Below are 24,637 nucleotides of genomic sequence, written 5' to 3' on the forward strand. Positions count from 1 at the left end.
AATAAGAATTATTTTCTTGCATTTTCTAATAAAATAACCACAATTGAACTCCAAGCCTGCATTTTTGGTTTACTTAGTTTTAAACAAGATACCAAACGTAATCACAAACTTGTCTTGTTTGTCCATGAAGAGAATCAGATAAAATAATGACTTGTTTGTGAGCTTGAGCATTACTCAATACTGATACAGATACTGTAATGATGTTCAAAAGTGGGGGTATGTGTGTTACTAACTGCTACATCCTGACCTATTTATGGTAACAGTGACAAACTGCTGATTTGGACAAGTGTGTATGTGTATGTTGTTTAATGATGGAATAAAATGTGGCTTCTGGGGTGCTCAAGTTGTGCAGTGTTTAAGGCGTGTACCATATAACTGCAACGTTCAATTCTAACTGGGGACCTTTGTTGCATCTCTCTCTGTCAACCTTGTTTGTGTGCCTCTATACCAGGTGCCAAAAAAATGTCTAAAAAAACTAAACGTAACTGACAACCCTTAATAATACGCTTGACAACTTTGCACTTTAGCTACTTAAGCTAATGTTAACGTTAGCTTCACAGCCTTGAATCCTGGAGGCTTCAGTTCAGAGCTTTTAAAGTGATGAGCTTGAACAACAATGTCATGTGCTTGAAAGTTTAACTGGGAAATTCCAAGAAATCTGTTCACCAACTGTCTGTCATTAATACGTGACAACTACTGAGGTAGATGCTAGCTAACTGTCTGAAACTGACCTGAGGAATGGTGAGTCTCCTGACAAAAGCATCTTTTGCCGAGCATAAATAGTAAGACAGCAGCACACAGAGAGCATTATAACCATGAAACAGCTGAGTTTCATTTTTGTTGTTTGGTCAACTCACAGAATTAATATTAATTAACTACAGCTGAGTAAATTTGCCAGTGACAATTGTCATTATAGCCCGGTGAGATCAGTGGTCGCCAACAAAAGCATTAACCTCTCACAGCTTGTAATCATGCTTTTCATTTTTATACTGTTATTATGTCAGATGTGTGTTAAACATGGTCAGAGTTCTAAAACATGAGGTGAATGTATGTTCAAGTCAAAAGCCAGGGTTTCAGCCTGTGCTAAACGCTTCATTTGCAAAGTTACCTCTACTTCCCCATCAAACTGATGTCAGATCATCCAAACATGTATGGCTGTATTTGAGTAGTTTATATTTTGAGTAAAGACCAAGAAAAAGAAGCAAAATCCGACTATTGGCAAACCAATCAGAACAGAGAGGGCTCATTGGGAGGCGGGCTTAAAGAGACCTGATCTAAAACAGCCTGTTTCAGACAGAGGCTGAACTGAGGGCATACTGCAACTGCATAAAGGGTCAGTAGGAGATAAATAATTAATTTTTTGAACTGTAAATCATACAAAGATATTCCAGTAGAGCCCCAGAATAAAAATTTAATTAACTGTGTTAATGAGGACATATTATGCACACTTCCAGGTCTATAGTTATATCTTCTAATCAAAATCATTACTTTTGAGATTTTAAAATTGCACAGTTTCTAATTGCAATTTTTCAATATATAGTCTTCAGCGACAGCCTATGTGTGTACCAGTACATAGTTAAATTCTAGCCAGATACATAACTACATCTTTTTGGGCCATGTTGCCCTTTCTCAATGCCCATCAATTAAACCTGCCCCCCCTACTGATATTCAACTGGTTGAACTGGTCAAACTGTTTTTCCTCACTTTAAGGTGAAATTCTGATTTATTGCCATACTGATCCCATTTTTTGTATTATCATCCTTATCAGTAATAATAACATTGTAAAAAAAATTGCTGAGGTTTGTTTCCATTACAAACAATGTGTGGACTCACATAATAGTAATGTGGCTAAACTTTGTTTCTTGCCTTATGAAAGTGTTTTCATAACTGATTAAAAGATAGCTGAAGATACAAAAATAAAACCCAAATTGTAACTAGCCAAAATCTAACATTTCCACACCTTTTATCAGATCATAGCTTTCAGGTAATGGAAACTGATATACAAAACATCAGCTGATGGATGTTGAAGTGTCAGACTTACCCATGAAAAGAGCTGCTGTATAGTCTGTGCCTACTTTCCCCATCACCGTTCCTTATAAACAATCATTTAATCTCATGTCTGAAATGTATGAATTGAAAGGGTTTGTAATTTATCCTCACATATGTTTTATTTTATCATATGTATGTGTAGCTGCTCCCCTGGTGGACCCTGCGCTACATCAACCTGCACCAGCAAATCCTAGAGGCACGTTCTCCACAGCTCCTCAACTTGGCCCAAAGCAGCATGGACCAAGGTCAGTAAACATGTCCAAACTAATGGATCAGACTGTACGGTGTGAAAGCAGAACCATAGTTGTTTATGTCTATGGCAACATTGAAATGCTACCATCAGTGTGTAGGCTGTGAACAAGGAAGCCAGATGAAGATGGTGGTTTCACTGTTGATCTCTGACATCTGAAAATTGACGCAGCTGCCTTATTTAACAACATCTGGGTAGCACATGATGGTAGCACTACATAGCACATATATTTACAGTTAGAAATCAGAAACTCAAATTAAATGGATTTAATTAAGTGCAAAAAAGGGAGCTATTTCGGACACAGCCTACACAGTAATAAGAATGATAAATGTGTAGATCATACTTATGTAACAGGTGCAACAAAACTAACAGAAGGTTGAAGGAGGTGTCAGTCAAGCACCCCCACACAATCCTGAGGATAAAGTAAGTGAGAACACCTGTGTGGGTGTGCTGGGGGTGCTTGTTGGCTTTAAAAGTTTTAATCATCTGGACTGGCTTAAAACAGCTGTGTGTTTGGTTTGGCTTTACTAATGTTAATGGCTCTGCAGTGTAGACATTCTTCACAGCTGAATTGTTCTGCATTAAGAGAAGAAAATGCCATAACTTTCCAGAAATAGTGTTTTGTGTATTTTTTTAATAATACATTTGTGTACTTTTGGTCAGCATTTTGTTTGTTTTTTTGGTTGGGTTGTTATATTCACCCGTTGCCACCGTAGTGCTGATAAAGTATTTAATTTCCAGAGCTTCCATGCATTATTTTCACGTATTATCAGTGGAAATTTACATAAAGCTAAACCTTTCTCAACTCCTCCATCTCATGCTGCAGGGAGACTTTTGAGTGTTGAATTGTGGAGGGGAGTAGTCAGGATGCTATTTACAGGATCCACTCACCATGAATGGCAGCCTGTAGTATCAGGTGTTACTGTATGCTTCGTCAGAACTGCTTGTTGGATGGTCAAATAGCTTTGTAACTTTCTGAAACTGACAATCATTCACACCCACTTTGCACTGTGATTGGCCAATTGTGTGAGAAAGGAGCCTGGGTTTGAACTTCTATCTCTGTTTTTGTTTGCTACACAACTATTTCTATCACTGTTTTCAAGATTTATATCCCATTTCAAAACTATTATTATTCCATTCTTTAAATAGATTTTAAGTTTTACATTTTTCATTTAATTTTAGTACTACTTTGTTTATTTTATTATTATTCTTGTTCTATTTTTATTCTATGTTGTGTTCGTGGGAGCAAACGCCAAGACACATTCTCTGTGTGTTTGTATACTTGGCTAATAAACAGATTCTGATCAGATGGTACGTTACATTCATTACCAAACAGGAGATTTATGAAAAATATTTATGCACACTATAAAAAAAATGCTTTCACTGTGAGAATAGGATTGGAAGGCTGGATTTAGCCCACGGGTCACAATTTGATGACCAGTGTTTCCACTGAGCTCACAGTCACATTTGTCTTCTCGCATGTGAAGCATGAGGTAGACATTAGTTTCATACAGTAGCCTTTTACTTTGAAAAGCCTGGGCTCACTCTTCCTTGGGTACTTACTTAAACTGTGGCATTGGGCCATAACACACTGAAGAAATGGAATTTATTCAGAAGCTATTGTTTACTTTCATTAAAATAATGGCGTTTGATTAATTGGTTTAGAGAATATTTTTTTGCCTCAGTATGTGAATTTACTCCCCTCTTCATAAAGCAAAGCTAATTTCCTCTTTTTATTGTTGGAACCAACCAGCAGGGCTGTTATCAGTGGACATTTAAGATGATTGTTCAAATATTATTGGCTTTTTCCAAATCTTTGGAACATTGCTTGCTGGAGTTTATTGTTGAAAGGCATAGGGTGTGTTTGTTGGAGTGCAATCTGTTGTGTGATGGTTAACAGAGTGTGAAGGGTGAGCAGTATGTGCAGGCTACAAAACAGCCCAATCCATATTCCAGACGAGCAGTTGGCCACACAATCCTTTTACAAGTGACGTGAGGAGAGAGGTGAGGGGGATGCTGTGAAAAGCATGCAGATCTGTTTCTCCCCCCCCCCACGCTACACAGCTCTGTGGAGGTGCCCCCATAATGTTTGGTTTGGTTTGGTTCAGTTCAGTCTGGGTGAGATTTAATTTTATTTTTTTATTCCGAGTGCTTATTAACAGTTTGACAGCTTTAATTAACAATAGGCAGTCAGGACTACACTCACTGACTTATTTTCTTTGTTTTAGCTTTCACATTGGCTGAATCTAATTTTCGCCAGCATTCAAGGGATTGTTTTAATTACTCAGACTGGGACTAACTCATGAATGCCTTTTGTGCCTGCATACTGTTTGAAGGTTCTGAAAGAAAGAGTCTGTCCACTGGGTCTGGCCTAACATCTCAATTGTTCTATTACAATATATTTGTTGGATCAAGGTAGAAAAAACTCATTTCTAATATCTCCAAATGTAGATGGTTTGTACAAAGCTTGTAATTTATATTTTTCAAGTTGCCAGTTTTACTATGAAAGGAAAAGACTGATGTTATTCTCTTTTCTTGTCAACAACTCTCTTAAAGACCAAAACCAACAATCAGTCTGTCAAACTTTTTGACTTTCCTACTCTATCTGTGGCACTCAGCCCCAATCCCATTGGTTCCAACTGAAGACATAAATCTTTGAAAATGGCTCACAAATATAAAGTTTTATTTTGAAAAATGGCTGCATAGTTTCATTTAACAGCTGGTCACTGTAGTTTTTAGCACACATTACTCAAACAGGAGGAAATAGTGCATTTGTTGGGGACTACTTTCAGCGGCATTGTCAGCATAGTGACATTCTCATGGTGACAATGCTAACATGCTGATGTCAAGCAGCTATACTGTTTGCCATGTTCACCATCTTAGTTTGGCACGCAAGAATGCTAACATGCTAGCAAATTAGCACTAAACACAAAGTACAGCTGTGGCTGATGGGGATGTCATTAGTTCTGCAAGTATTTTGTCATAAACTTGGACAAATTTTGACCTGAGGATGGCACTAGACGAAAAGTCAGAGGGTCATCAAAGTTATTACATTGCATCCTCTGGGCACCATGGATATATGTACAACATATTATGGCCATCCATACAGTAGTTGCTGATGCATTTCAGTCTGGACCGACTGAACTCAGTTCCATACAAGTTTTTAAACCACTGTTGATATGCTTCTTTAAGAAGTATGGTGTCGAAAAAAGTCGGTGGTTCGATCCCCAGCTCATCCAGTCCATATGTCTAAGTGTCCTTGGGTAAGATGAGGAACCCCAAATTGAGCATGGGTGTGAATGGGTGAGTGAGCATTAAAAACATTGTAAAGCGCCTTGAATAAAAAGTGCTATATCACTCCTGATGAGCAAGTTGGGACTTTGCATTGCAGTCATCAGTGTATGAATGTGTGTGTGAATGGGTGAAATGTGGGCATGTGTTGTGAAGCGCTTTGAATGGTCGGTAGACTAGAAAAGCGTTATATAAATGCAGTCCATTTACCATTTATTTCCAGTGTTTGGAGCATCTCTACCTGATGAGTTTAGATTTTAACCAAAAGCTTGAAATAGCAAAGGTACTTCTGTCATTCGGCTAGAGCAACTATACTTTTAAGTTGTAAATATTAGTGAATCTCCTGGTTAGTCCACATTTGGTGATCTAGTGAGCAGGATGGTGTTTGTGGAATTGAGTCAAAATAAATTACAGTGTGTGTGTTCATGGTAATGAAGGAACATGTCACCCAGTGCAACAGTGTGACTGATGTGTTTTTAATAGTTTCTGGACAACAGTGGACCTGTATGACACAGAGGAATAAGCTATATCAGGCTTTGAAACACACACAATACTTGTAAGTAGATTAGTTCATTGTTGGTTTGGCTCTGTACATGAGATTTGTTGACAACAAGTAAACTATAGACTAGTATACTACTAGTTAGTAGATCAACTCATTGTTGGTTATGGTCTTTTCATGACATAACAAAATGGGAAATATAGAATATCACCAGCTTTATCCATCAACAAAGAAACTATGTGAATCAAACTACAGTATTCCCAAACAATAATGTAATAGTTACAGTTTTTTATGAATTACTTATAAAATGTTGATAAATAAAGAAAGCCTCTACATTAAGTCTAACTCTGGATTAATAGGTAAAATATTACAATTACATAAAATCCAAACTGCCGCTTTAGAAGTTAGATAATTCGGAAATCTGGCTTTCAGTGTGTTTTCCATCCCTTCACTCGACAGCTCACACAACCACCAGAGAGTCATTTTCCTGCAGTGTGAAATCGCTGGTGCTAAAGGTGACACAGACGTGTTGCATGTAGATCTCCTCTCTCTCTCTCTCCTTGCTTGCTCTGGGCGACATCGGCCCCGGTGTCGCTCCATTAATGATGAATGGGGATGAAAGTGTATGATTTCTGATCATGAATTATACACCTCCTCTCAGCCGGGAATAATCTCTCTCTCCGTGACAGGGCCTTCATCGAGGCCGAATTAATAATCAGATCAGATGGAAAGAAAGAGAAGGAGCCACGCAGCTCAGAGAATGAGACGAGACAGAGCTTTCATCCTCCCTCGCCATCACCTCCACGCTCTGTTTGTCTTTTTAATGTGTCACCTCAAGGCCTGAGTTCTTTGGGCTGGGACTGTGAAGAGTGCAGCTGCACTCACTTCACATGGATGGTGCTTAAGGGAGAACTTGGGCGTTCCTTATTACTCCTGAATTTCAAACATGCCCATGAGCTTCTCAAAACTGCATGTTTACATTGCAGACTGCTTGATTAACAGGATTGATTGTATCTATGCAGGAGGGTTTTTTTTATCTGATTGTAATTATCTCTCTGTAAAGCACTTTGGTCAACATTTTGTTGTTTTCAAATTTGCTCTATAAATAAGTTGTTTAAGAATGGCCGGGACCACTTATGAATAAAAATGTCATGAAATGGTTGTTGGAAAATGTGTTTGTTCTGCCACCTGTTCATATCCTTAGTATAACTTGTTATGAACTGACTCCTTTGCCAATTTAACAACCCACAACTAGACAGCCAAGTCTGTGTTTAACTGAAAGGAAGAGTAAGACTTAGTTAAGTGTTATGCTAACATTTGCTAGTTAGCACTAAATACAAAATATAGCTGAGGGGAATGTTGTTAGTTCTGCAGGTATTGATCATGAACCAATGTACTGAAAATGTTGAAATGTAGACCTAATGATGGCATCACATGAACATTTGAGGATCACTTAAGATATTTAGATTAATTCTCTGGCAGCCACATACGTCTACCAGATTTCTCAGCAGTCAGTCCAATAGTTGTCGACCAACATTGCCATCCTTAGAGCCACACTGCTAAAAATAAGAGAGCACTAAGGAAGCATCAGACAGTTATATGGATGTCACCCACCCTGAGTCAACCTTGATTTTTCTCTATACTTCTGTGGTGCAGCCAAGAATAGCGTGAACTACAGTGTTTACATGAGCATAATAAGAAGTCATATTTCACACTATATGACCATACTAGTTATATATCCAAACTAGAGGTCCTGAGCTGATCCGAAGAATAAGTATCTTGGGCAGATCCAGACATATTGTTAAGGATTGGTATGGGCTGAAATAAAGTGGATCAAATGCAGCTCCTGTCATTACTGTACCTTGTTTTGTTCACCTCAACCTGCTAGTGCTGCTCTGCTACAACAACAACAGCAGCCTACATGCAGCATTTCACTCTTATATGTGAATGTGAAAAATATTTTGGGCACACTGGGGTGAGTGATTCAGAATTCTGACTTCTTGTTTGGAAGAATACAGATTCACTAAACTGACTCTAACTTGTTTTTATTTGCAAAAAGTAGCAACATATAAAACATTCAACTAGCAGCAGCAGATCATTGGCTGTAGCTAATCAATGTTAATTCTGTGTATTACTTGATGCCTGGCCAAATTTAAACTTGGCTGTTATTGATTTGCATGTTCTCTACAGCCAGTGTCTGTACTCCAAAGATCTTTTGTGAAGAAAGAAGCTCCACTCTGTAACAGTAACATGGTTCTGTTTTTCCAACAACTCCAAACAGTGTGATGCATCTTATCTCTAGAGGTTTGCATTACGTTAATTTCAGGAGTCACACTTTCCGGTTAATCTTTTCATGGCAGATCATTAATTTAAGCTTTAATAGTTTTGAATCAGGACCCTCAGTATTTGGATCAAGAATCTCATTAAAAAGTGCCAGATAAATATTAAATCAACATTGCATATCTTCTCCTGCCATGTAAATATAAGAATTGGATCAGACTCGATATTGGCAGATACCCAATATCAAAGAACCTGGATCGGGTTAAGGGCCAGAAAAACTTGACTGGGATATCCCTAATTCAAGCTGCATTATCCAAAATTAAGTAACCTATGTTTACCTATGTCTAAACTTTACAACACTAGTTTAGCAGACATACATTGTTCCAAAACTTCCAACAAATAGGAAAAGTTTACCAGCAACATTCCAAAAACTCAATGTTCTAGCAGCTATGGGTTCAACACAGATGTTTTACAATTTTTACACAGGTCCTTGGCAACCATGCACACAATCCCGTAGAAAGATAACTATTCTTTCAAGAAAAAACAAGGTAGCATGCTTGTGCGTCATAGCCTGTCATACATACACTTGGGATTTTCTGGCCTCAGTAATTGGCAAAGATGGTGTTGAGTGGTAAACTGAAATCTAAGCCCCCTCAGAGACATATAGTGTAGGTGAAATCATATTCATCATACAGTTGAGTGTTTTCATGTAACAATGTTGAAAATCTGAAAATGTTTAAGGTGAAGCAGAAGTAATTTGAGTGGCTGTTTTCAACTGATAACCATGAAAAACTTGATTGTGGTTAACTGGGGTAAGAAGCTTGTTGACAATCCACACATGTTGCTCTCTTCTCCTTTTCTCTATCAGAATAAAATACTTTTGGAGACTGGATTGTTGTTAGTGGTGAAGAAGTTAGAATTAGAAATGAGTTTTTCTCTGTCCTCTTTTCACAGTGCTGAAATGCAAGTCTTTGTTCTTGGAGCACAGAAACCTGGCTATCCAGTTCCACTTGGAGTGTGTCTACACTAATCTGACCTACTATGAATATCAGCCAGCCAAGGAACACATCAACGCGGCCCAGGAACTCTCAAAGCTGAATATCAACATGACTGGTACGTAGAATGCAGCAATACCTTGTCTTGGAGAATTGGATAACTGATTGACTTGTCAAAAATGGCAGAGAAACATAGGGGGAGGTACCATACATACCCACTGACTCACCAAAAATGTCCCATTTAAGTAACTGCCTCATTTTAAGACCAAGTACGACTTAGTGGTTTGTCAAATATGCCCCAGACTAAAGGCTTCTCCAAATGTGTCTAAGAAATGTGGCCTCCTTTTGCTAAACTCAAAATTCAGTTCAGTTCTATGTGAGGATAGCAGTGAAACCATAGACTGTAAAAAATACGGACCTAGTCACTGGGACTTCACCCATTGGTTTGACCATTTGACCTTCGCCATCTTTGACTTTTGGAGCCAGAAGAGACCATAATTGGACGAGAGGGGGGAGCTGACCCTAGCACTAGCTTCTAGCTTGGTTAGCACTGGTTAGCACCATGGATGTATTATAAAAGCTGGATAGGGCACTGCCGCTCAGCATTGCAGCCAATTTTTACTAGTAGTCACTCAGGGTATTGCAGTAAAAAATCCCCCTGCCGCCCAAAAAGCATTTCTCTCCATAGACAACCACTGGAAAAGAGACATCTGTAAAACTGTTGACAGGACACCTCTTGAGCTGCAAACATGGTCAATTACAACTCTTTCTATTATGATTTTTTGATACATGGAGTTTTTATATTTGTAAAACTTTCCTTGAGCTGAGAAAAGCAATTTAAAAATTTGTGACATCATCACAATATGTCTATGGGCTGAGCAGGAACTCGTGGGCGGGGCCAGCAGGAGAAACACTACTGTGCATATTCAGTAGGCTGCACAATGCGGAAGCAAACCCAGAAGCTAGAAACTTTTATTTTGGTGTAGGCGCCTGCTGAGCAATTCTCATTGGATTGAATTGGCGCCATTTTTGGTCTGGTATCCAGCTCTTATAATACATCCATGGTTAGCACGGTTCATTTACAGCATTAACTGTGATAATGCTAATGCTAATTTACACTACTGTAAAACAGGCTTAAAACCATTAAAACAAAATGTACTTACTGGAAAAACCGAACAACCGACTCCTTCGAGGGTCTTCTAGTACAACCAAATGCTGAACAAGACTATTTTAGGTGAACAAAATGTTTCAATTAACTTTCATGAACTGAAAACACACTGTGAAATAGTGGCAGCTACGCCTATACTCTGTGAATCTGGGGTTATGCCTTGGTTATGTTACGTAATCAACGTTTTCACCGTGGTAGCGACTTGTCAATCACAAGGTAGCCACGCCCTAAAGCATACCCTTCTTTATCATCTATTTTACTCTAAATGGGACTTTTAATTTACAAAATGAACATCATGCTGTATTGAAGAAGACTTGAAACTAATGAGAAGTACGGTCATTCCCTCATAGACTTCCATACAATCAGACTTCTTTTCGCAACCAGTGGAGTCGGCCTCTGCCAGCCATTAGAAAGAATGCAGGTTTAAGGCACTTCCGCATTGGCTTGACTTTTCAGACCAGTTCCACTTGGTTGGAACTGGAGATAATGATGTGGTGAATCCTCAATAGATCATGCCATTTAGAGAGGAGGTGCAGGTTTAGCCTAGACCAGTGATGGAGGAAGTATTCAGATCCTTTACTAAGGTAAAAGCACTGGTACAGCAACGCAGAAACACTCCATTAGAAGTAAAAGTGCTTGAAAAATCCTACTTTAGTAAAAGTATTATCAGCTTGATGTATTTTTAAAGTATTGCAGTAAAAGTACATAAGTATTATGAACTTGATGTAGTTAAAGTATTGCAGTAAAAGTAGTGGTTTGGTCCCTCTGACTGATATATTATTATATATGACATCATTAGATTATTAATAGTGAAACATCAGTGTTAGAGCAGCATGTTACTGTTGTAGCTGCTGGAGGTGGAGCTAGTTTGAAATATTTTCTATACAGTTATGTAGTTTAGTCCAGTGGTTCCCAACCTAGGGGTCGGGCCCCTCCAAGGGGTTATCAGATATTTTTAAACTTTGGATGGAGCCAAGCTAGCCGTTTCCCACTGTTTCCAGTCTTATGCTAAGCTAGGCTAACTAACACCAGTTCTGTACTTAATGCGCAGACATGCGGTTGATATCAACCTTCTAACCTCACTCTCCATATGAAAAAGCATCTTTCCCAAAATGCTTAAGTATTCCTTTAAAAATGCTGAGTATTGTCTATGAAACTCATATTGAATAAGATCAAGAGACATTTGAACAGTGAGTGTAAATGGATTGAATGTAACAACTGTTTGCATCTGCTCATTCAAGGTGCCCTTGGCAAACGTACCCGTTTTCAGCAGAAGTATTTGGCTCAGCTCATCCTTGAGGTCAAGAGAATGCAAGACCAACCTAGCCAGACAGACACTGAAGCAACTCCTGTCCCCACACCTCAAGCAATGCTGCCCAAGGTATGAGCCTCTGTTGTCTTCTTTCCAACTAACTGGTCACAATATTTACCACTTGTCCATTATGTATGGATGTTAAAGCGAGAAACTGTGACTTGCTGAACAGTGGCAGCACTGTGACCAAGTTGTTTTTACCAGATAATAGTAAATACTGTAACAAAGCATCAACAAAGTATCAGTAGCATAGAAGAGAGTAGAGAACAGTTACTAGGTTACTTAGTTACCCAACAATATATACCTAAAGTTTGCCAAAGTTCTGTTCTCAATTGATCCATTAGTGTTTTGGTTCGTAAAATGTCAGGAAATGGTGAAAAATGTCTATCACTGTTTCCCAGAGCCCAAGATGCAACCAAAAATGTTGTCCCAACTAACAGTCCACAACCCGATGAAATTCAGTTTACTGTTACAGTGGACTAACAAAACAGAAAATATTCACATTGAGGAAGCTGGAATTTGGGAATTTTTTTCCCCAAAAAATGACTCAAATTGATTAAAATAGCTGGCAATTCAGTTGATCGACTAATTGATTAATTGACTAATTGTTACAGCTCTCATATTGAATTAAGCTGTGTTTCATCGTTTATAAATTCAACTTTTAATTTGTAAGAGGAAGAATATGTTAGTCTTGCTTAAAAAAATCTCACCATGAACTCTGGTGTTGTGAAAATTTTCCCAGTGTACCATTGGAACTTTCATTGGTATTTAATCTTTAAACATGGTTAAATTTTTAACATGATCATTTTTGACATGATCTCCTACTTGCTTGATGGACTTTCAGTATGTAAAAGAATATGAACACTTCATTTAATGTATTATATTAGCAGGTAGGAGGACCTACAAATGCATTTCACTGGTAAGATTTGGATTCCCTGGATGCTGAGGTTAATTCAGTTTGATAGTGCACGATTAAAAGGCATCCATCTATTGTGACTTGACCAGTCTTTAACAGCAGGAGGGATAACTGGCTGATATAAAAACGTCATATGAAGATTTGATTCAAGAATAATTAATCTAAACACTCTCTAAAGATGAAGCTCCTGTTGTAGCATTGGTTTATCCAAATATTCAAAATAACAATTAGGTGCCAGACTGGAGAATAATCATAATTCTAAACTTCTTGCATTAAAACACAAATAAATAGATTTGATAACCCGGATAGCTTCGCCACTAAATTACACAACAGAATGATAAGAAAAAACACAATTCATCAATTCATTTTCTTCAATGATGAAATATTATCATAATGAAATAAATACAATGTAATTAGATTAAATAAGTGTGATGCTTATTGATCAAACACAAACTCTTTCACTTGTTCAGTCCATTAAATCAAAAGAAGCAGGTGGGTGAAGGTCCGACCAAGGAGGTAATGAGCAGGGTAAGGTGTGCAAAATAGATTGAAGCCTGGAGAGATGTAGGTAGAGAGACTTAACTTCCTGTTTGTTGGTCCAACAAAGACAAAGTTTTAAGATATGTCTGAGTAGGTTGACGAGACAATAGGAAAAGATTCATTCAAATCCACTCCTTTCAAGGTTGTAAATTGCCATTCTGCACTTTTTCTTTTCCCTTATTCTGCTACATTGTTGGTTCTCTCTGATTGACTGAATTGGCTGCTCTCTTTCCATCTTTGGTCAGTCAGGGATGTCCTTGCCCAGATGCTGCTGTTTAGGATCACGTTAGCCTTTTCTGCTGCCCAGAATGTACAACAGGGGCAAATCATTTGTAATACCAAACATCATCAGCAGAGGGAGACGTTCAACTCTGGACCCTTAATGCCATATGAAGCCTGTTGCTACTGTTAGCCCAATGGCGTCCACATGCACTTCACTCCTCCTTCCTCTTGTCTGAAGAGCCTGTTTGGTTCAGTGTTCAGATTAAGACTGGTGTCCCTTAGGTCCACCAACTGATTATAGATTTCTGTTGATAAATGAAACTAAAGAGCACCTTGGTTTCAAAACACAGTGTTCAAACAGGCATCCACACATACAGACTGATGTCACAATAGTAAGCCTAATTCACAAAAACTATTCTTGGATCCAACATTTAGCTTTGGACATTCCATTAACTAAAGACAAATGAACGTCTAAGCCAAAGTGTGTCATACTGACATGTCACTCATAAAACATGTTTTAAGGCCATTCAAAATCCAAAACATTGGCAAAAAACGGCAAAGATTGTGACGAGTGGTCAAAAAGTTTGGCGTATTCCACATTAAATAACACTTTTGTCAACTGGATTAGACAACTTCTCCATTTAGACTGTTCTTTGTTTTTACTTTAACACCGCCTATTTTCAAAACTTTTATGTCAAACATGTTAAACATTTAATGTTATTATGAAAATGTATCATTTAGCCTCATGGAAAACATAAATGTGGGGACTCATACATGAATGATACATTTTATTATTTGATTTGGTCTTTAAGTTAAAATAGATAATAAAACAAACTGAAAACAGATTAAACAGCTGCAAAATAATGAAATTATAGCAATAACCAAAAAGATTACATTACACACATACAGATATACATATATATAGTCATATACATATAAATACATTATTACACATATACATGCATGCATACCTGCACGTATACAGTATACACACACCCACTGGTGCACTGTATCAGCACAGTGAATAACAAAGCTAAACTGATCATGTACACAAAACACGCAAAGCATTTTTAAGTGGCTAGTTCAATATTCAGAGATGCAAATTTATAGGCATGTCAACGTGTTAACACGTGCAAATTATCATGTTACATCGTTAGAAAGAAGATAAAGAATAAATAAATTCAGATCACTCAAATTTCCTTCCTAGTTCAGTCATTGTGTGCACTATGTCCCCTTTTGTGTTATGTTAGACTGTGGCAACCCATTTGTCATGTTTTCTATGAAAAAGGAAAAAGCAGTTTGTTGCTCTTCATTGGCATTTTGCACAGCTGCATGGTTATAGCACCAGCACCCAGACCAGAGTGTCAGTCACATCGTGATGAAGTGCTGGTCAAAAGCCCACTATAGTTGACACACACACACACACACACACACATACACACTCGCATCAAAATACCAGCTAGCAAAAAAAGAAGAATGGCCACAGACTAAATGTTTCATCATGCTCTTTGGGCTCCAGGGAGACAAGAGGAATAAATGTGTTTTTGAAGGGTCTTTAAAGAACACAATTTTGTACAATCCCACACACACTCACAGTGCTATGATTGTCTTATTTTCTTCTGTCATACCTCATAAGTCTCCCATTCATCCCTACTGTGCATTTCCTCACTCTACACAGGTTCTTTCCTGTGCAGTCAATCACTCTCTTGCTGACTCGCTGTCCCTCTCGCTTACAGTGTGTGCTGATATCCAGCAGGTTCATTTACCTTCCACTGCTTGCTGCTGCCATGCTAGTTTAGTACCAAGCATCACATTTCAGAAGAGCAGACTTCTGGTCTGAGAGAGATTTCTAGGCTTTATCATTCCCAATGGCTTTTCTTCATACTTTTAATATTTTGGTTAGTATGGCTGACACATGTATTGAATTGCATTCTATGTGGTAATTTAAAAGGTCTTAAGAAATCTTAATTTCAACTCGGTGAACCCTGCAGAAATCCTGTTAACAGCCACCATAGCCCACAAACACCTCCACCTTCAGAAAACCTCATCAACATGAAATCCAAGAGAAGAAAACCACAACTTCGATTCATAAAAATATCAATCAAAGAGCGCATACTTCCACCAAGGCTGCACAATCCTAAAAATGTAAATAATGTCCAGATCAATTATGCAAAATTTAAGCAAATCCTACACATGGTCAATTTAATAGCCACTTAAATTTCTCATGTGGTTATAGAACTATCTGTGGGTGAATTGCCATAAAATTTTGCTAGATGCTCAGATGTAATGTGCATGTCCATGTTTTATCTAAATCTCACTGCAGCTGCACAGTGAATTCAAGAATTACAAGAATTTATGTCAAACGGGGCACATTGGAAGAATTTGGCAGCTGATTGATTATAGAAAAAGGTATGGCATTAAAAATAAAGGAAATCAATAAAATATCTTCTTTTGGTAGGTTTTTTTTATTGACCAAATTAGTTTAGGACTGGATATTTTCTAGGCTGAGATAAGAAAACATGGCATGGCTTATTGTATTGTATTTTTTATATATATATATACACGGTTTATACAAGGCCACATGGTGGCACTCTTTTCACGACAAAGCAATCAGTTCTTCCTTAGTCCATGTCCTAACATTTCACCAAATTTCACTGAAATCTGTTCAGCAGTTTTTGTAATATCCTGCTAACAAAAAATGAAAAAAGCAAACATTGATGCCGGACGGAAATCATAACCTTCTTGGTAGCAATAGAGGAACTCGAGCCTTGATAAGTTAGTGCTAAAGATCTCAGGAATGAGACATTGGTTCCCTCCTTGTATATTTTCTGATCTCTCAAACCTTTGCTGGAGTGGGTCCATGGAGCTCTCAGTCTCGTGGCCGTGGCCCAGCTCCAGTTCCTTGTGCTGTGCTCAGACCACTAATGCCCTCATTACTGGAGGAGGGGGAGTAAATGGGCTCAATCAAGGCTGTCATTAACCAGAGCTCACTGACTTCCTATCTAGAATGGATAGAAGGAAAGAAGAGAGGGACGAAGAAGGAACCCTTCATCACTGGCCAATCAAAACCACTGCCAGTAGGGATATTGGGCCATATCTGTCGCTGTGGGTCTGACTGGACTTGGCACTCTTGTGTTATTCTAATGAAAGCAAGTCCGATCCAGAGTTCGTGTTGCAGGTGCCAAACCACATTGTCGCAATGTAGGATTTGGATTGAATTTTCTCTTTTTTTTCAAGATTGGACAAGAATAATGCACTTGACTGCATTGACCAAGTGTCATGCATTGTTCAACCCTAAAGCTCTCACATAAGGATTTTCCTGAGAAGATTTGAGTGTTGTTTTCTAAGAATTACAAAGCATACTGTAAGTGGGAAGCAGTAGCTTAGGTGGTTGAGTGGTTGTCCATTGATCACAGGGTTAGTGGTTTGATCCCCCTGTCCACATATCTTGGTGTGCTTGTTCAAAACACCGAACCACAAACTGCTCCTGATGACTGTGTGCACATGGGTGAATGTGAGACATCGTGAAGTGCTTTGCTTTGCTGTCAGGTTTAACGTGGTGCACCTGTGAAGTCCATTCTTCATTTAACTAGTTGTCCAGTCCCTCATAACCAACCAAGTTGGTTATGAGGGACCAAAAGTGCTGTGTAGGTGAGCACATCTTTGGGATCTAAGTGCCAGATTTATATACATGAATGTTGGGCTGTACCTTTCATTGTGTTTTCTCACAATCTGTGAATTTAACATCTGATATACTATGACCTCATCTAAAGCAGTCAGTAGAGATATCAAAGTACACACTATCCATGGTTAGGTACAAATCTCAGTTTTAGGGTAATTTAGTTATAGGCTCCATTGTTACTACAACAGACTCTAACCTACATAGAGATGCATTCAAGTAACAAGATTCCTTAAATATTTCTCTCAGCTACAATTGAGAAAAATTACTCCAGCATGTGGTGGACCCCAACAAGTGAAGGAGTTGACCCAGATAGAGTTCCAGCTCTGACTAAAACAGGTGAAAGATGTGATAGGGCCAATCACTTATTAGAATCTCATGGTATAACAGCAGCTGAATGCACACTTAGTGCAGTCACCTCGGTGCAGTCGCAGCTCAGTGAACTTCAAGTTAAGGTAGCATGTGGTCATAACTCTATGATTTGTCTGAGATTACTTTTCAGTGTAATTGTGTATTGTTACCTCTCAAATTATGCGAGTGAATCACAAGACATGCAAAGAGTAGAATGGACATGTATCTTTAGGTAAAATAGTCACCTTTGTTTGTCAGGTCTTTGTTACTGTAAATTGTAACCAAAAGCTTTTTTATTTGATATCTTGCATCTAGTAATTCTTTATAAAGCTGACCGTCTGCAATTGGCTGCAATTTTGAACTATTTCCAGCTTATCAGTAAATGTTAGATAAAACACCATCAACACCATCAGGTACCCACTCTCCATTACCCATTTTCAAGAAATTACCCACTAAGCAGCAGCATGCATGAGGAATACAGTCTTATAGTTGTGTGTCTCACAGGTGTAGTTTTAAAAGTTGTGGCTGCAAGTAGTTTCTCAAAAATATGTAATGCTTAATCCAAAAAAGAATGCTGGCTCACTTGGTGGTGCTTTGTTCTTTTCATGTGCCATGTTTTATGACTGCTGCATATGTGTACACATCTGACTCCATGTGTTTCCATGCTTACAGGACTGCAGTCTGGGTGATGACACCGTGTTGGATAAGATCAATTTAGCAGAGCCAGATCAGTATGAGCTGCCTGACCTCAGCGCTGAGGAGCAGGCCGTCATCCTGGGCATTTGGTAAGTCCACTACCAAAGTTCTCAATCAAATCAGTTGATTTAAGCTTAAAATGTGACAATAAATGCTGTATGTATTCAGTTCTTCACAAGGAACATACTTGTATGTCATGCTTATCTATCAATTGTGTGACCTGAACTTCAGGAAAAACTTCAGATGGTCTTATAAAAATTTGAGGATTATATGTTTATCTGTCACACCTCAGGAGAAATTGCCTCCAAAGCCTGAAGACTGAAATCATTTCCCACCATCCTGCACATCAATTTAGAGCTAATGAACAACTCGGTTCAATCTGCCTGAGCATAAATAAATCCCATATTCATAACTGCTTTTATCTTACATGTCATTCTGACTTTGATAACATCTTGTAAAAGAGTGAATACTCTATTTTATCAATGCTGTAACCTTTTTAGATGGTCATATCACAAGACCACTTTCCCATTCAATTGAATGACTTTTGGACCCCACTGTATCTGTTCACTGGATTATTTTTGGACAAACTTAACAACCTAGTTATAGACAGCTGGTCTGATTTTGTCTCCCTTCCCCTTTTTTCCCTTTTTGTTATTTTTACTTGTTAGAACAGAAAGCCTGCTGTGTGGTAGCCTCACCTGTAGAAGTCAACATGGAGCTGAATTAAGCTAAATCCTCTTTATATAGACAGACAGATGGACTTTTTATATAGACAAAGTGCATCTGTGTGAGAACAGTAAATAGCAGGCTAGTCAATGGCCTTTGAAATTCTAGAATAGAATTGTGGGATAAAGATCTCATTATGCTTCAACCACACTAAGTGTTTATACCTGTTTGGAATAGCTGCACTTGAAGTTGGGATGAAAAGCCTGCTGTATTAGGGTCAGTTTATGCTTGATTAGAACCACCTTGTAGGCGAAGTGAAAAGTCGGCTGTCATTGAGAGGGTGAGTCCGTTGAGTTGCCAGTTGGCCAATCACAGTGTGAAGTGGGTGTGGGTAAAGTAATGCAGTAATGGTCAGACACAGCCCCCCTAATCTGCCCACGAAAACATATTGAGGGAGGGGGTTTCCCATGGTATTCGCCCATCTGACAAGCACTTCTAAAGAAGCAAACTGGCAGCTTTAGTCTCCTCCTGGTTTTGTAAAGTTACAGGATTGTCAGATGCAGCCTCCCTCCAATTCCCCTGTCACAAAGAGGGTAAGAGATGCTGTTAAGCTTCATTTATAGTTTTGTGTTAAGGTGTTATGCTTAAGCTACAAAGCCTACCCATATAGGAACGCTGTACAGCACTTCCTCAAAGTTTAACTCCACATCGGGGCTATGGAGATACCACATGGGGACAGCAAGAACTGTGCTTGCTGCTTGTGTTTTCCACTTTCTGATGTCAGTAGAGATTGTTTATAGTGATGCATGTTGAAAAAGGGCCGATTATTGTCTCTCTTTCAGTAACACACATCTAGCAAAGACATGACCAGCAAACCCTCTGTTGTGTCTTTTTTTTTATCACAGTTAAACTATTTAAGTATCACAACAGCTTGGAAATAGTCTCATATTCAGTAATGAAGCAGGAGCACAGAAGTTAATTTTGCATCACTTTTACCTTGAGAAAGTCATGTCATTGAATAAAATCTGCTGCTTTTTCCCTTCCTGTTTTTTGCAGACCTCATTTTATATTTTGTTTTGTTTTATTTTCCTCTGGATTTATGATGCACCACTACGGGTACTGTAAATTGTGAACTTGTTTGTAGTGGTGGTTTCATCCAGAAAAAGGGTGAACAGAAGACATTCAACATGATATAAAATTAGTTAGCTTCACAGCGAGTCAGTGATGAATTCCCATGCTGCTGCTGGGACTGGAAGGGTCAAGTGAAGGTCAATGGAGCAGTCATTGAGATTGCTAGGAGATGATTGATGAGCTGCTGGTCTGTCTAAATTAATGGGAGATCTGCACACCTGCATACTGCTCCAAGACAATGTCAAATCCTGTACCTCGAGTTTTCCAAAGAGTAATGTGAAAATTTAAATAGGTAATTGTTGTTACTTGATCCATGGAAAACACCTTGAGAAAATATATTTTCTCCACTAAAGTGACATTTATCATCACCTTGTTGATACATGGTGTTGGCTTAGCACAGTTTGGATGGAACTGTGGGGAAAACTGTAAATGTACAGGTATGCTCATATACTGATGCCAAGAAAGGTAAAATTATCAGTGGACACTGTACACATATTGCTAGATGAACCACTGTTACTGGATCCATTGAGTCACAGTGCTGCTGTGAACTGTTTGATAGAGGTTACAGCCCAGTTCATAATCAGTTACTTGCACATAAATAAGTTAAAAAACCTAAAAAAGACACTGGATAGCAGTTATGCACAAAGAGGACCAATGAGAAGTGGGATCCATTACGCAGCTAGTGTGAACACCAGCACAGGTTAAAATGGAAACATATTTCTTCCATCATATAAACGAGATAAAGATGTGTAGACGGTGTTAGTGAAACTGTTGCTGACACTTAAAAGTCACTGGATTACACAGTCTAGAGTAAGTGGTCAGTTTGACCAGATGCACTGTGCTATCAAGTATTTTAATTGCCTCTTCAATGTCAGAGCTTCTTGTGTTAATGAGAGCACATCCCAGAATGTGATTACCTTTTATTAGATTTTAGCCAAGGGCTTAAAAAATTGAAGAGTCCCTAGTCAGGAGGATCTGAGAACTGAGTTCTCCTCAGCCGTTCAAACTCTGGGAATTTGACCTTGTTTGGATTCTCTTCTCTCCATTTGTGGATGTGTTGGGCACTTGGCCGATCTTATATTTACCTTGTAGGTCAGGTACATTTAAAAAGCTCATATCGGATTCTGTACTTGACTTGGAATATAGAAACCATTTGTGTTAACATGTGATATGTATCTGGATAAGGAAAACTGCGTGTAAATGCACCCAGAACATTTTGCAATCAGAATATGATTGGTTTAGTCAGACCACATCTGGAGGTGGTCTTCCATTGTAATCGAATCTAAGTCAGGTGTAATCAGGTGATATGTGTACAGTTTGATCTCATTTTTAAGGACAAATTCTGGCCAACAAGTTGAAAGGTCAGTTACCTTCAGCTTTTCCTGCTGTCTCAAACTTCCTTATCAAAAAGCAACAGAGGACTTCCTCAGCAAAGGACAAATAAGTAAAGCCCAAACAGCAGCATCACTTCAGGAAACTCTGCTACAATGTGTAAGACAGGCTTGCTAGCAAACCTCTCCACAGTATAAGGAGTGTTTGACTTGTTAGCAAGGTCACTGAAGAGTAGCCAACACATGTCTTTGGTTGTCTTTGCGTGTCATGTACATGTTGAGATCTGATCAAAATGGAAAAATGGAGATAACAAAAACTTACAACAGGTATAAAAGCAGAGGCCTGGTGATCAGATGTCATTAACTAGATAATATATCCAGATACAGATTGCATGTAAACACCAGCTGTAGGTGTAATTGTTCTTCCTAAACTCAAAGACTTTATGGATAATGCAGTGTGAAATCTAATAAAGGACCTGACGTGGGAAAGGGGTCCTGTCAGTCAGTCAGTGAACACATTTCAGTAGTAAAGAATTAGTAACCTTGGCCTCAGGCTACACCAGTTTTTTCTCCCTGTCCATTACTGTATCTTGGCAAGGTGCCAGGTGTCAGTTACAATTAGCTTTTGTATCCTCTGTCATGAAGACAACACTGGGGAGTTAAGTATATCTCACTCTGTTTCCCTGCAGACCCTGCAGCTCTTAATCCCTAAGTTCTCTGCAAGCCAAGCCTAATAAAGATTTAAGTTCATGATAAACACTGGCTGGCTTTTAAGGTCGAGCAAGTAAATAAATTCAAAACAAACTATTGGGATCAGTCTCCTTCAGCAAACTATTTGATTTATTTAAATCACATAAGCTAACCCAAGTTCACAACTTGGCAAAAGTAGAAGTAAACTTACTTGATTTGTGTGTTGTGATTGTAATGAAATGGGAGGTAACCACAATAAATCTTTAAAGGGAATTAAATTTGTTTGGTTTGTCAGAATTTGCAGTTTATCATATGGAAGATTTGTCTGTAATGATGACTGTGCCTACCCAGGATCAGCATAGTGTGCCAAGAGAAACCTGGCAAACCTAGAAAAATATGTGGGTTTCCCACCAAACGCACTTTAACTTCAGTTCACTTTCTTTCATCACATAAAGGCCATCCTCTGAAGATCTGATTTATAAAAGCTTATATAGATTTATTAGATTTGGTCACTTTGTTCAGACAAAATCTCCATATTGGCCTCTGTAAGATTGACTTCTCCAGAATTCCTCTCCACAGCTGTACCTTTAGGCCTCTTTGGCCTTCTGTCCACTGTCTGTCTTTCCATGCTAATGTATTGATCACTGCCTCTGAATCAGGGCTGCCTGGAGGATTGAATGCAAAGGGGATAAGTGTGAATAGTGGTAAAGGACTTGGTAAACTCCTTGTATTGTATTAACCTGACAGATTTTTTAACACTGTTGGAAAAAAAGAAAAAAAAGCCCACTGGTAATTATTGCACCTAATCTCTCTGAAATTCAAATCCTTTGCTCTGGATAGAAGTCATCTTCTCTCAGCCAAGGCATGTCTTTCTGGCACCACCTGCACTTTAACTTAACAGGAAACTTCAACAGTGATTCCATCAAATTTGTTTCATTTTGATGCACTTTTTAAGCAATGCTAGTGGAGAAATGTTAATGTTGGTCAGTCACTCATTTGGTCCACTGCTTTGGTCAACACTACAATCAAACATCAGATGGCTTGACATCCAACTTGCCAATTTGGTACAATTATTAATGATCCTGATATGAAATCAGTAATAGCTTTTTTATAATGATTACTTGATTATATTGAACACTGTAAAAGTCTGTAATTACTCCTTAGTGAATAGCTTAGGTCTATGGATGGCAATGTTTCAGACTGAAATATATCAACAACCATCAGATGGATTGGCATAATCTTTTTACAGACATTAATGGTCCCCTGAATATGAATCCTAATGATTTAAGTGTTCCTCTGACTTTTCCTCTTGTGCCACCAGTGGGTCAAACTTTTCACTTATCTAGTAAATTAATCTATTTGATGGATTTACCTGAAACTTTGTACAGACTTGTATAGTTCCAAGACAATGAAACCCGAAGACGGTGATCCCTTGACTTCCTCTAGTTAACATGGATGGATTGCCATGAAATTTTGTACAATCATTCATGGATCCCCTAAGGATGAAGTGTAATCCCTTTAGTGATCTGCTGACTTTTCCACCTGGTGCCATCATCAGGACAAAATTTTAATTTGTCCAGGGCTTTGGTTTGCAGAGATAATGGTATTCCTATTGGCCTCAGCTGTACTTTGTGTTTAGTGCTAACTAGTAAATGTTAACATCCTAACACACCAATCTACGATGGTGAACATGGTAAACATTATAACTGCTTAACATCAGCATGTTAATATTTTCTCTATGAGCATGCTGGCATGTTGACGTTAGTACCTAAATAGAACCTCTCAGAGCCGTGGGCAAGGCTGTAGACTGTGTCTTGACCAAGAGTGTTGTCTTGCAGCACTGACTTCCAGAAGAACAATCCTGTCCACAAACTGACAGAAGAGGAACTCCTGGCCTTCACATCTGTAAGTCATTTTTATTTGTGTTTTTATGTTCGCCATTTTTAATGCTTTTAACAATTTGATCATATAGACATTGTTATTTTTGCTTGGTTGGTATCCTATTGCCTATAAAATCAATTCAGAAATATTGAGTAAGATGGACTTCCACTCTTTTACACTTGAAGGTTTTGTCTTATTTAACCCAACAGCAATACACAAGAGAATAATAATGTTGTCTAAAGAGTGTAGGTCAGATCAATTTCCAGTGACCATGTCCTGCATCGTCAATTTCTTGCTGTAATAGCGGTGGCTGTTGGTTTGAATGAAACCTGCTCATGATATGAACAAGCTCAACAAATGCTGAAAGATTTCCATGGCAAAGATATGCACAGCCACAATCTCAATCAGTGCCTAAAAAGGCTTGAATGAATATGTCCCAGTTACTCCCAAACATTGCTCTTCTTCTGGGCACAGACCCTCTGGGTATCACACAAGCTTTTAGACATTTCTGTTTTGAATGGTAATTAAAGAATGGTAAAGTAAAGAATGGTGTACCAAATAGACACCACAAACGTATCAAACAGGATATCTATCCTAGTCAATCTGCTTTAATGAGGGACTCTACCGATTTAACACAGAGTTCAGTTGACACATCGTGAGCGATATTACTCAGCCTGTGAAAACAGTTGT

General features: G+C 38.5%; 1 protein-coding gene across 2 annotated transcripts in view; it reads left to right on the forward strand.

The window, feature by feature from the left end:
* Positions 1 to 24,637, forward strand: part of ttc27 (tetratricopeptide repeat domain 27) — a 103,701-nt gene that overhangs the window by 24,731 nt on the left and 54,333 nt on the right. For both annotated transcript variants that reach the window (XM_067609326.1, XM_067609325.1), the window contains exons 5-9: positions 2,192 to 2,294; positions 9,324 to 9,482; positions 11,774 to 11,913; positions 18,225 to 18,337; positions 23,905 to 23,971. In XM_067609326.1, coding sequence (XP_067465427.1) covers positions 2,192 to 2,294; positions 9,324 to 9,482; positions 11,774 to 11,913; positions 18,225 to 18,337; positions 23,905 to 23,971 — 582 coding nt within the window. The remainder of the gene's footprint in view (positions 1 to 2,191; positions 2,295 to 9,323; positions 9,483 to 11,773; positions 11,914 to 18,224; positions 18,338 to 23,904; positions 23,972 to 24,637) is intronic.

This window comes from Thunnus thynnus, chromosome 14 (assembly GCF_963924715.1).
Source record: "Thunnus thynnus chromosome 14, fThuThy2.1, whole genome shotgun sequence".
Taxonomy (NCBI): domain Eukaryota; kingdom Metazoa; phylum Chordata; class Actinopteri; order Scombriformes; family Scombridae; genus Thunnus; species Thunnus thynnus.